The 13,985-nt window shown below is 43.0% G+C and overlaps 1 protein-coding gene across 2 annotated transcripts in view; it reads left to right on the forward strand.

The window, feature by feature from the left end:
• Positions 1 to 13,985, forward strand: part of AP2B1 (adaptor related protein complex 2 subunit beta 1) — a 58,967-nt gene that overhangs the window by 36,092 nt on the left and 8,890 nt on the right. For both annotated transcript variants that reach the window (XM_007447040.1, XM_007447041.1), the window contains 2 exons: positions 8,628 to 8,712; positions 9,635 to 9,721. In XM_007447040.1, coding sequence (XP_007447102.1) covers positions 8,628 to 8,712; positions 9,635 to 9,721 — 172 coding nt within the window. The remainder of the gene's footprint in view (positions 1 to 8,627; positions 8,713 to 9,634; positions 9,722 to 13,985) is intronic.

Here is a 13,985-nt window from a genome sequence, read left to right on the forward strand (position 1 = left end):
TAATGTCTGTGTATACCACTTTACAATGTTAATCTTCTCTTTGCTGTTCTGGAGATTTAATCTGCCTACATTCTAATTCATGGTGTTAACTCTGTGGGAGGTTTCTGAGATTAAGCAAAACGCATCACCGAATGGGGACTCCAGGAGGAGTCATAGTTACATCAGTTTCAGTATCTTTTGGTTTCTCTTCACCTTTCAAAACAGGGCCCACCAAGAGAGCTTGTCTCTTAGGTTCTCATTGCCATTCTTTTTTTTTTTTAATATTTATTATTATATATATATTTTTGGCCGTGCCGTGTCTTAATTGAGGCATGCAGGATCTTCATTGCGGCATGCAGGCTCGGGCTTCTTAGTTGTGGCGTGCGGACTTCTTAGTTGTGGCATGCATGTGGGATCTAGTTCCCTGACCAGGGATCAAACCCCGGCCCCCTGTATTGGGAGCGCAGAGTCTTACCCACTGGACCAGCAGGGAAAGCCCCCTCGTTGCCATTCTAAAACCCAGTAATTATGTGTACCACTAGAAGATTTAAGTTTAAGAGATCATCTGAGGGTCTGTTCAGAGCTTTCCTTTCCATTCTGAGAGCCACTTTAACATGAAAATTTCAGATGCTGAAGTGCATGTTGTTGCCCAAGGGGAAATTAGCTTAGGGACATGGAGCTACTGCTTTTATCAGGAAGAGAGGAACCTGTCAAGTTTTCCCTGTAAGAGGCTCCACCGTCCACATGCTGTTAACAATGAAAATCAACAAGTGTGGCTTTTATCTATAATGACAGCAGATTGGCAGTGTTTGAGGGCTGCTCAGCTGCCATGCAATCCATCTGATCTATTGGGTGAACTGAAAAAGAAGATAGAGGCTTCTTGTTTGAATCTTAGCCCTGGAAGTAAACTAAAGATGGCTGTTCCAGTTAAAATGTAATTAGCATTGGAAGGAAAGTAAATTGACATTTTCTATGGTGGGTTGCATGACTATTTCTGCTATATTTTTAACTGTATTCAGACATTGTCAAATATTATAGGTAGCCCTGTTTTGTCAGGACGTCTCTGAGAAGTCTCAGATAATTTATCAGTCAATAGGGTTTGAAATGGAAGACCATACTTAAACTAAAGATGGTAGATATTTTTTGGCGATGACTAGGCATGCAGAGCTACAGGTAGGTTTAACCCCAACAACTAGCAGCGAGCCTCTTCTGCTTGCGTCTCAGATGACATGTCACACAGGTGGAGTCAGTGTCATTATAAACTTGCCACTCAGAGCCATTCCCCTAGGCTCTGTTGACTAGGTGGTGTGGTGCTCAACACACATCTGAATCATCATTCCTCAGACAACTGGCGGTGGTTGGCGTCACTGCCTGGTCCTGGCTTGGACCAGCCTGCAAATAATCTTTCTAAAAGCTAAATGGAGAGGAGGGGAAAAAAAAATTCCTCAGAGACTTGGAAAGGTCACAAGTGACGTCACGGAAGAGTAGATGATATACTGTCAAAGGTGAGCTGTATACCACTTGGCTTGAATTTTCTTGTGGCAGTGCCTCCTGTGGTGATCTGTGGGGAGAGGCCGCGTTTGCCAGAGTTCGCACTGAGTTCATCTCGTACCTTTTTATAGTACTTTTGAGCACGCTGAAACAAGGTTAGAATATTAATTCAGTCTGCTCCTCTCCAGCTGTGCCACCATATAGAGGCTGCAGCTCCTGCAGCAGGCTTCCTATACTATGGAAAGAAACTAATTGCTGGTTACAGGCTGAAGCTGACAGGCTGCTCTTTCCCCAGCAGCCACTGAAAGTAACTTTTAAAAATCATTATTATTATTAAGCATTTATAGCCCGCTTTTGTGTTTTCCAAGTGCCTCATAATCATTTCTATTTGCTCTTCTTATTGATGTCCCTGAGAGGCAAGTTAATATTGTTATGACCGCATGTCACACGTGGCAGACCAGAGGAACAGAGGATTAGGTAATCAGCTCCTTGGTACCATCTGTGATCTGCTTTAGGCATCCTCAAAGCAGAAACTGAGGTGTGCACTCTGTTCCTAAGCTCACTGAGCCCATTTCCTCACTGCTTCCTTTTTAATTTGGCGTATGAGTATTATGGTTGTTATACTTTTTTGACTGCAATTTACAGTAAGAGATACATTTTACATAGTGTATACACACAATACATAAAACTGAAAGTTTCAGGAAACATTACTTACTCTTCATGAGACACACTATGACATTTCCTATTCTATTTTTTATGCCAGTTTCATCCCACTGAATTAATTTTAAGAAACACCAGTTTTAGGGGCTTCCCTGGTGGCGCGCTGGTTGAGAGTCCGCCTGCCGATGCAGGGGACACGGGTTTGTGCCCCAGTCCGGGAAGATCCCACATGCCACCGAGCACCTGGGCCCGTGAGCCATGGCTGCTGAGCCTGTGCGTCCGGACCCTGTGCACCACAACGGGAGAGGCCACAACAGTGAGAGGCCCACGTACCACAAAAAAAAAAAAAAACCAAAAACACCAGTTTTAAACCACCATGTTAGGAGGTACGTGAGGCTGAGGAATACACATGGTGTGTTCGCCTGGAGCATCGGTTTTATTTAAAGGAAAATGGAGAAACACATTTTCATGTTACAACACATGGATTCATTATGGAATAGCATGGAACTTCAAAGAAATCTTGTTCTTATGATGGGCTACTTCATATTATGCCCCTAATCCTGATCCTTACCCCTACCTCCACCCCACTATATATGGCCATTCTGTCCTCCTCTGTTAAGGGAAGCACACTGGAAAAAACTTGAGAAGTCCTGTCCTTTTGGAAACTTTAGACCAAGTTCATATCTTGTCTAAACCCAAATGGCTGTCAGGAACTTTGAGTAGTGTATTTTACAGTCATTATTCTTATTGAGCCCTTACTCTGTGCCAGTCACTGTTTTAGAAACTGAGAATACAGTAGTGAACAAGAGACAAAAATCCCTTCCCTTGTGAAACTTACATTTTACTCGAGGTGGATTATGTGGCACAGGGACAGGCAGTGCACCAACAAATAAGTAAAATAATATGTCAGATAAGAGCAATGGAGAAAAACAAAGCAGAGGTTGGGATAGGGAGTCCTAGAGTTGGAGGTTGGGTGGTATAATTTTATAAATATGTTGGTCATGGAAGACCTATGTGAGAAGATAATATTTGATTTAAAGCAAAGACCTGAAGGAGGCCAGAATGAGCCTTGCACATTTCTGGTGGAAGAGAATTTCAAGCAGAAGAAACAACAAAGACAAAAAGCTATGAGATAGGAGTATGCCTGGTATGTGCAGGGCACAACAGCAGGCTCCTGTGGCTGATGGGAGAGTCATAGCATATGACAACAGAGAGGTAAGAGACATCCAACTATAGGCAGTTGTAAGTTTGGGAAGTCATTGGAACTATAGGCAGGGAAGTATTTATGAATTGATCTACATTTTAAGATCACTCTGCCTTGTTGACAGTAGACTGGGAAGCTAGGTGGGGAGGGTGGGGAGAGACAAGTGCAGAACCAGGGACACCATAAAAAGTTTGGCAGTGTTTCATATACTGAGTTTGGAAAGTCAGCAGGAGGGTCCATTTAGGGATGAGATGGGGAGATCAAGATTTTGGTTTTGGACATGTTCATTTTCAGATATCTGTTAGTTATCCAAGTAGAGATACCAAGTAGGCAGTTGGATATGTATGTGGTAATTGATTTGCCATAGGCAAGCTAGACGTTGATGTTAAAGCTCTTGGAAAATACTTCTCCACCTTGTCTGGATTATGTCTTTCTGTTCTGTACCTGTTGGGATGGTGAATTTCAAAATAAGAAAACAAAGAACTCCGCTCTCTCCCGCTGAAGCAGTCAGTATCATACTCTAAGGTTTACTCAATTCTGTTTAAGAGAGCTGCTGTCTGGGAACTTCCCTGGTGGCGCAGTGGTTAAGAATCCTCCTGCCAATGCAGGGGACATAGGTTCGAGTCCTGGTCCGGGAAGGTCCCACATGCTGCGGAGCAGCTAAGCCCGTGGACCACAACTACTGAGCCTGTGCTCTAGAGCCCGCGAGTCACAGCTACTGAGCCCACGTGCCACAACTACTGAAGCCTGTGCACCTAGAGTCCGTGCCCTGCAACAAGAGAAGCCACCATAGTGAGAAGCCTGCGCACCGCAACGAAGAGTAGCCCCGGCTCGCCACAACTGGAGAAAGCCTGCGTGCAGCAAGGAAGACCCAACGCAGCCCAAAATAAATAAATAAAAATTTAAAAAGAGAGAGAGCTGCCGTCTGGATTGGAATTGGACTGGCTTCATACTGTGTTTTCCTTGAATCTTCTTTGCTGAGACTCCCGAAGAGTTATTGGCATATCCTTGGAGAATCTAATATTCTTTGGGTTGTGATCTACTGCCTATGTTATTCTTCCTCAACATCTAAATATTATTTTAGCCCAATGAATCTGAAACCAAAAGAGCCCACGTATCATTCTATCCCCCCATCCTTGCCTCATCAAGTATCTGTGTGCCTAATGAGCCATGTTACTGGTGAAATTATGGGGGTTTTAAAATAAATTTATTTATTTATTTATGGCTGCGTTGGGTCTTCGTTGCTGCGGCACAGGCTTTCTCTAATTGCATCGAGTGGGGGCAACTCTTCGTTGCGGTGCACAGGCTTATTCCGGTGGCTTTTCTTGTTGCGGGGCACGGGCTCTAGGCACATGGGCTTCAGTAGTTGTGGCACATGGGCTCAGTAGTTGTGGCACACGGCCTTCAGTAGTTGTGGCTCGCGGGCTCTAGAGCGCAGGCTCAGTAGTTGTGGCGCAAGGGCTTAGTTGCTCCATGGCATGTGGGATCTTCTCGGACCAGGGCTCGAACCCGTGTCCCCCGCATTGGCAGGTGGATTCTTAACCACTGTGCCACCAAGGAAGTCCCTGAAATTATGTTCTGCATATGAACGATGTACAGGTTAAAAAGGAAAAAAAAAAAAGGTTGAGAAACCAGTGTTTCATTTGCTCAACTTCTTCCCCTTAAATTTCATGCAGCAAATACTTATTGAGTCACTAGTATGCGAGTGAAGATGAGAGCCCCTGCACTGAGAGAGAGATCATTGTGTTGTGGGTGAGGCAGAGATAAACAATTATTTATTCTATATAGAGGTGCATGGATTGGGTGCTACAGAGAGGAACTAGAGCCTTCCTGAGAAATCCTTGTCAAGCTTGAACTAAATCTTCAGATTAAATAGATATTTTCCAGACAGATAAAGTTTTAGGAGAAGAACACATTAAGCAGAAAGAACATCTGACAAGAAACAGCGTGTCAGTTTCAGTGTTTGGGGAGCAAGAAGTAATTCTGATGTGCTTGAAGTTAAGGAAATAGGCTGGAGAGGTAGGCAGGGCCCAGATCCAAGGGAACCATATACATTTGAAATAAATGCAGTCCTAGCGAAGAGTAAAAGCTGCAAGATGCAGATTTTGAAAATCTAATGTAAAAGAGATGAAACGCTTCCTCACTGAGCTCTTGTTAGCATAGTTGTAATACTACATTTGAGCATGTGTAAGATGTCAGATAAGTCTAATGTGGTTATCCTTAATTATGAAAAATTCTGAGTAAAAGGTAAAGCAGAAAATGGTGAAAGAAGAAGGAACTTTTCTTTGAGAGACATTTGTTAATAGTACTTAATTGTAAGTCAGGCACCATTATAAGTGCTTTGCAAACATTTACTCGTTAGCCTCATAACAGCCCCGTGCATTTGGTCCTGTTTGTTATCTCCATCCTTCAGACCGGAGACTGAGCTGAGTACTACTGCCTAAAGTCACACAGCTAGTAAGTAACAGAGTCAGCATTTGAAATCAGGTGGTCTGGTCTGGTTCCCAAGTCCGTGTTCAGAGCCACTGTGTCTGCTGCCTCTGATTTGGGTGTCCCAGCTTCTCAGAGAATTATTCTAGAGCAGAAGTCCAGGGATATTCTTCAGGGTGTCCTGAAACCCCTGAAGTTTTTGTGGAAACTTTGCATGTACAGTTTTCAGAAAGAAGGTCCCTGACTTTCATCTGTTTGTCAAAAGGGTCCTTGGGGCAGAATCGTTTTAGCACTGCTGACCTAGAGGAGATTTTCATGTCTTTTCCATTGTTAAAGGGCTTCAGCTGGAATAAGGATTCCCTCAGATGAACAATCTATTTATAAGCCCACGCAGACTTCTTAGGTAACATTGTTCTAAATTAATTACTTGTCTGGTTGATCCTCCTAGGAACTTTTTCCAAAATACATGTTCCAGGTCCCAGATTTAGGGATTGCTGTTTTTTTAATACAGGAGGGAGTCCCAGATTCTGTTTTGAGAAATCTCTCCAGATGATTCTAATATAAGTCTTTTGTTGAGAACCACTAATACTACCTCTTGGAGGACATATGACCCATGCTAGCCCACTTGAACCACTTCCAGTTTTCACTTCTAAATGACCTTTACAGAGCCTGGCACTCCCTCAAGGTCTTCTTGGTGCCCTTATTTGAAATAAGAGTTCCCGTTCTCTCATTGCTGAGTACCAGATGAATTAGAAAATACCTCCTTCCCAGAAGCCCACAGCTGGTATAGATCTTTTGAAGTGGTGCTCTAGTACATCTTAAAGAATGTCTAAGGTCCCTCTTTCCTGAGGTTATTTACTCTGCTTGTATTCACCAGACTCAAGCTTTTTGAGACTCCTGCTGTCTCAGCATTTTGGGCATCTGATTATGTGATATAGGTCAGAAACTCCTGGGTGTGGGTCATTTAAAGGTTAAATGTACAAGTTACAAGGAAAGTAATTTGATGAATTCTTAAAGGAAAGAGGGCAGAAAGATATCAAGTAGACATACCCAAACCAAATTATGGAGGATGAAATAAAGGTACTATTTAAGGTGGGGAAGGGACTTCCCTGGTGGCTTAGTGGTTAAGAATCCGCCTGCCAATGCAGGGGGCACGGGTTCGAGCCCTGGTCTGGGAAGTTCCCACATGCCACGGAGCATCTAAGCCCGTGCACCATAACTACTGAGCCTGCGCTCTAGAGCCCACGTGCCTAGAGCCCATGCTCCGCAACAAAGAGAAGCCAACGCAATGAGAAGCCCACCCACCACAACGAAGAGTAGCCCCCGCTCGCCACAACTAGAGAAAGCCCGTGCGCAGCAACGAAGACCCAATGCAGAGGGAGATGAGTTGATAACAAATGTAAAAGAACTGGAAGTACTTCAGAAAGAGGATATTTCAATCTCAATATGCTGTTGAAGTTATAGGCATTTGCCCCAAGAAGGGGCGGGAAGAGAATAGTGGTGCTAGATAAGCACTTTCTACCTTTATTTTCTTAGAGAGAAATAGACTTGGTTACTGATTATAAAACTCACCCAGAGAAATGGTTTTCTGCAGTGCCAAGAGCATATAGATAGGAAAGTCACCAGTGACAGAAACCAGTGGGAAATGGTAGTTCGAGCAGTTCTTCTCCTACCCTCCCCTCTTACAGTATTTGGCTCTTATAATCTGCCACGGTGGAGTCTGCCCGTTTCTGAATAGACACCAGTCAGCGTTGCCTCTGAACACAGGTACTTATTATAGCTTTTTAAAAAATGTGAACAGCATGCTCTGGATTGAATGGGCCATGGTAGAATCACAGCCTGCCCAAATCCAGAAGTTTGTATTGTGAGAAGAAAACTCATTCCTTCATTTGTTCAAAGGCTTTTCCTTCCGAGAGTCATCAGATTTACGAGTGTTTGACCCAACAAGCTTTTCCAGCCATATGCCTTAGGAAAGTTAAGATTTTATAAAAGAAAGAGCTTTAAAACTGATATCTGAAAAAAGATAAGGGGCAGTATGCCACCAGTTATTGTGGAGAGAAAAAAAACAAGGTTTAGAGTCAGTTTTACATTTGAATCCTGGTTCTTCTGTGTACTGACAGTGTGATACTGGATGTTACTTAATCTTTCTGAACCTCAGTTCCTCATCTGTAAAATGAGAGGGTAGTAACAGTACTTTGTTTGGGATAGTTATAATGAGGATTAGAACTATTGTCATTAATAGGTACTTAGTAAGTGGTAGCAGAAACTACTATTAAAACAACTGACTAGATATCGCAGGTATAGAATTTGTGCCTTGAATTCATTCCTCCTGGGGCCCCTCCTGGAGCAAGGCAGAGTTGCAGGCTGTCCACGGTGCTCTTGACAATGGAGTGAATAAGGACATGCTTTGCAGTGTATGGGCTGGTATGTCTTGATTTGGGGTTCCCTGCCCTGTCTAAAAGAGGAAGGAGGGACTTCCCTGGCTGTACAGTGGTTAAGGCTCTGCGCTTCCAATGCAAGGGGCGCGGGTTTATTCCCTGGTCGGAGAACTAAAATCCCACATGCCGTGCAGTGAGGCTAAATAAATAAATAACAGATTTTTGGGACTTCCCTGGTGGTCCAGTGGCTAAGGCTCCGTGCTCCCAGTGCAGGGGGCCCAGCTTTGATCCCTGGTCAGGGAACTAGATCCCATATGCCGCAACTAACTAAGACCCAGCGCAACCAAATAAATAAATAAATAAATATTTAAAAATAAATAAATAGGAAGGAAATTGGGTGATTTATTTCTAGACACATAACTGTTCTTTCCCTCCTACGTGGCTTCTTATGATGTCCTAATTTTCCCTTGCTACTTTACTGGCAGGTGGCTGTGAAAAACAATATTGATGTCTTCTACTTCAGCTGCCTCATCCCACTCAACGTGCTTTTTGTAGAAGACGGCAAAATGGGTAAGTGTGTCCTCCTGTCCTGTCAAATATACCTTTGCTCTTTCTCTGGATGTGTCAGGCAGAGCATAGCCCCGGAAGGACAAGTTATTTTGAGGTTTAAAAAAATGGAGGAAGGCTATTCTAAAGCTCTAATAATTGCTAATTATATATTCTCCTGAGTCACAGTTGATCTTGCTTTGCTGTTGGTCTCCTATTATTCGAATAAGCCAGTCACCACAGCATACAGAGTAAGTGGCTTGGTGACAAGTAGATGTGGATTTGAATCTCAGCTTGGCTATTTACCAGCTATGTGACTGTAGCAAGGTGCTTAATTTTTTGGAGTTTCAGTTTCCAAGTTTACAAAGCAGAAATAGTTTTTATAATGACTTGAGATAATACATGGAAATTCAGCATTTAGCCCTATCCTGAGTTCTTACTGTCTCAAGATAAGAATTCAATAATTTGTGATAAATTTATTGGTATTCCCCATGTGGTTGTTGATATTTCTCTCTTCCCTTACTTAGGAAACCACCATCTAATAAAACTAGCTTGTATTAATACATATGAAGTTGTATTGGCACTTAACATTGGTTTCATTCTTACAGTAGCTCTTTGGGTAGGGTAGGCAGATGTAATAATATATGGAAATTAAGGATCAGAAAGATCACAAGACTCACCAAAGCCACCCAAATAGGAAAACAGTGGAGGCAAAACTAAACCCTAGATGTGGACTCTTTTCCAGTGTATCTTAGTGCTACTCATGAGGGATTAATTGACCTGGAGTGTAGTACCTCTACATAGCTAAGAGTTGACTCCAGTCCCAGGCTACTGCTGGCTGTATTGCTAGAACCAGCACTCCAAAGGAAAAATGGTACAAGGGCTTAGATGTCAGAATATTGACAGATTGTGCACATCCTTCCTTTCCCTCTGCTTCCCCATACAGAGCGCCAGGTCTTCCTTGCAACGTGGAAGGATATTCCCAATGAAAATGAACTTCAGTTTCAGATTAAGGAATGTCATTTAAATGCTGGTGAGTGATGACTCTAAATTTCATTTTCATCTTAGTGTATTAAATTAGATATTTGAAAATGTTGTCTTTTCTTTACCTATCTTTTCCCATCTACCTTATTTCTAGTGAGTATATGGTATTACTTTGCAAACTTCTCTTTAAAAACTTGGGGTGTTTTGATGTAGGTACTAGATTACTTACAAACTAACAGATTTAAGAAGAGAACTAGAATGGATCCACCCACCCAATTCTCTAGTAGTTGAACATGTATGAGTCATGTTACTTGAACATTCTAAGCATTAGGTAATTGAAGTGGCACTTGAAGATATGCACTCTCCTAAAAATTAAAAGGACTGTTTGTCATTTTACATCAGCCTTCAGTAGTGACTCTTTCTGAGATCCTTATTTGGAATCCTGTGTTTACTATTAAATAAGACTACATCATAGTTGATTAAAGCCTAGTTGGTAGCCTTTTTCTTTCTTGCCTTGTGTCAGCTTTCATATGGTTATACTGACCTCTTTAATCACCATGAAAAAGCTCCAGCCCCCTTAGTAGTTAGTTTTATTACTGTACTAGAACATCAAACTGGGGAGCCCAGGAGGAGAAACAATAGCAGCTGACAGTGCCTAGGGCTTTGTTTCACTGAAGCATCCTGAGGAGTGGAAGGAGCCTTCAGCTGTTCAGGGTCTTGCCTTTGTTCCAGTCTCTCTTTGAAGTTAGTAGAAGGCCTTATGAAATGAAAGGCGTTTGAATGAAAGTGAGCCTTGGTGCTGTTGGGTGCCGCCTCTTTTCCTCTTTTCTTCTTCATTCACCCGTCATTTCCTCCTCCTGGCTGCCGCCCTCCCACTGTAGCTGGAGCATTGAGTGGGGGAAAGAGGCAGTATAGCAGAAGTACAGAAAGAAAGAAAAAAAAAAAACTCACTGTCTTCTCAGTTCAACTTGTTCTTTAAAAAGTTTTTTTTGCGGGGAGTGGGAGTGCTCTGATGCATTCATCCTCTGTGTTCAGACAAGTCTTTTCTTCTAGGGCTTCTCCTGAGCCCTTGGACAGGTGTTTGAGGAGATAGTTTTCTGTAATGTCCACTGTCACTACTAGTTTGTCGATTCTCTTCAGGAATACCACATATCTGCCTTCTTTTGAACATATTCTTGGTCTGGGTTTTTCAACCTGACTGGTTATGTAGTTATTAAACAAAACCAGATTTTTGCTGAGTTTTCACAAAAAGTCATACTTAAATTGAGCTGCTTTTTATGCCGTATTCTAGGTAAGTGACGGTGTTATCTCTCTGCTAGGCTCACTGGTTAGTTACCACAAGCCTCATTTGATGAGTTGGGAGGTTGGGCAGTCTTCCATTGTGTAAGCTGTTTTTCAGGAAGCTTCAGGTGCAGAATCTGCAGTGGTTCATGGCGAGAGTTATAGTCACCCTTGTGTAGTCAGGCCCAGGGCATTTCATTTATTATGCTCCTGAGAACACTTGTCCCTCAGAAAAGGGTTCTGTGGTCAAAAAGGTTGGAAAATACAGTGTATGATGTGCCTCTGTTGGGTGTTGCCATTGCACATGAGCACAGTAGAAGCTGAGGCTTCCTGCATCGAGGAAACCAGTTTAACTCAACATTAACTGAATTTTTTCACTGTGGAATTTAAAGTCACAAAGTGCTTATTATTAACGTCTTATGGAACACCAGTGTTCCTTGAACATGCACGATCTGGGAAACTCTGGCCTATAGAGAGCAGAGAAAGGCCAGAGTAACTGGAAAGCAGATTTGGTTTCAGAGGTCTGGTGTGAAAGGGACATGCTTTTTCAAAAAAGAAAATGGACGTTTGGATGATTGAGGGCTTTACTGTGGCCTGTCAGAGTTATAGAAAAGATCCCCCTGCTTCCAGATTGGGGTTCTGAACCCTTGAACCTTGGTGTACATTTGTGATCTTGCCCAAAGAAGGGGTGTCTGGTCTTGCTCCCAAAGGGTCTTTGTCTTCTGATGTAAACTGGAACAGTTTCCCAAAGCAAATTCAGTTTTGATCAGTTCTGCCATGGCCTCATGCCAGTTCCTCCCTGCCTCGGGTGCTCCAAATACCAGCGAATCAGTTTTCCAGTGACACACAGTGCAGCACGTGGCAGTGCAGCACATGGAGCAGAGGGAAAAACAGCCACTTCGTTTTCTCCAGGAGCCCGAGGCCATCATTTCCCACACTGAATCATTGCTAATCGCTTACAAGACCACTTCCTGCAACTAATCCTTTCTAGCTTTTCCTCTGCCTCCACCCCAAGGCCTGGAGTACCCTGGCCTTTACATTTCCTTCCAGTCTGAGGGCTCTATTAACATGAACATTTTCGGGTTTAGTGCCTTCTGATTCAACACCCTGGGTCTAGCTGAGAGCTAAAAATACCATCCTTCCCAGCTGATCTGTCCTAATCACAATAGCACCAACCCTTTAAATAGCTTTTTTGTGCCAGAGTAGACATTTGACAGATGGAGCTAACACTCTGAGGGCAACAGGAAGTCGCAGGCTTAAAGGGCTGACCACCTAGCGTTGAGCTTTTACTTTTGCTCTTCCATGTCTTTTAGAGATGAAATAAGAAGGGAAACCCTCTTCCTAAGGCTTAATCATTTATCAGTTCTTAATAGAAAGGTGTATATGACGGGGTGCTTATGGTGCCACTAGTTGTGTAAATACTAGAAAATATTAGATCAGAAAGGCACCAATGTTTGGGTCTCCCTGCTTCCTAGCCCTGGTCATCTCTACTGGCATCAAGCGGTCTGTATGAATCTGTTTTACAGCTTATGTTATAGCTGTATTTGGGCTTCGTACATGTCTGGGACCCACTATCTTAAGTATACAAGAAGTAGTTGCGTCTCCAGCCATATCCAGAAAGGAATCTTCCTGGCAAGCAGTCTACAAACCTGTTTTTTAAATTAAGTGTTTATTATACTGTGAAGAGCTCAGAGACATGTTGTATCTATATTTACTAGTTGGGCTCTCTAGCAAGGGACATATATTTCTTCTGCCACAGGGACTAGGTGAGGATGAGTTCTGTTTCTTTGTTTTGTCGTGGTTCTCCCCATCCCTCGGAACATTTCATAAATGCAAATGCTTTGCCAGCCAGCACTTAAATATAGTTTGGTTGTTCAAATGGTAAAAAGTGTTCTTTTTAGCAAGCATAATGGTTTTGAACTTGCTGATGAGTATATACCACAGCTGGGGCCCATGTACAGATTCCCCCTTCGCACTCACTGAGTGCCATCTTCACTCTTATGGCTGCTGGAAGAGGTGTGACCTTAGCTAAAGTAGGAAAATGAAGGAGGGAAGACCACTTTCACCCCTTCTAAGACTTTAGGCCTCAGGCCCAAAGCCAGATTTGAGGTAGGAGACAAATGAACCAAAAGAAATCACACCTTGATGCACTTGTAACCATATTTGACCATCTTTTAAAACTCTGTCCTTTAGGGCAAATCTCAGTGTCTTAACATTGCATTGTCATTCTCAAAGTCTCACAGCTGTAAGATTCCATCATGTTTCCCAGGAGTTCAGGTATATTTAAAACAACAACAACAACTACAAAAAACTGACATCTTGTAAAGAAGTCTATCACATTCTGACAAGGAAGCCTCCTTAACATTGGCTCGCATTGCCATTCTTAATAGGTTCATTTAGCAGAGTCTGATTATCCTGCCATCTACATACCCTCTAGCTCAAACCTGATAGCAAAGGTTTATGAAAATTGACTCACACATACTTATGTTATAGAACCCTCCTCCCTCCATTCAGTCTTCTGATAGAAATCACGGTAACAGCCATTTAGTAGGAGCAGAGCCAGGTTCCTAATCGGAATGCTTCCAAACACAGTGAAGTTACATCCATTCAACTTGCTTATTCTACCTGGCTGTTTGCCACATTTTCTAATTCTGGAAGGGGTGAGTGTGTATGTGTATTTGTGTGCTTCCATTTCTTAGCCTATCATCTCTTACTTAGGTAGTAAAATCACGAGACATCTGTAGGCATCTGGGCCATGCTATGTATATTGTCTAGAACATGTGTCTAATGCAACAAGGTAGATCTTCAACAAAAGCTCCTGCTAGGCACATGGGCTTCAGTAGTTGTGGCACGCAGGCTCAGTAGCTGTGGCTCGCGGGCTCTAGAGTGCAGGCTCAGTAGTTGTGGTGCACGGACTTAGTTGCTCCGCGGCACGTGGGATCTTCCTGGACCAGGGCTCAAACCTGTGTCCCCTGCATTGGCAGGCAGATTCTTAACCACTGCGCCACCAGGGAAGCCACCGCCCCCCCCCC

The sequence above is a fragment of the Lipotes vexillifer genome, unplaced genomic scaffold, assembly GCF_000442215.2.
Source record: "Lipotes vexillifer unplaced genomic scaffold, Lipotes_vexillifer_v1.1 scaffold1252, whole genome shotgun sequence".
Lineage (NCBI taxonomy): Eukaryota > Metazoa > Chordata > Mammalia > Artiodactyla > Lipotidae > Lipotes > Lipotes vexillifer.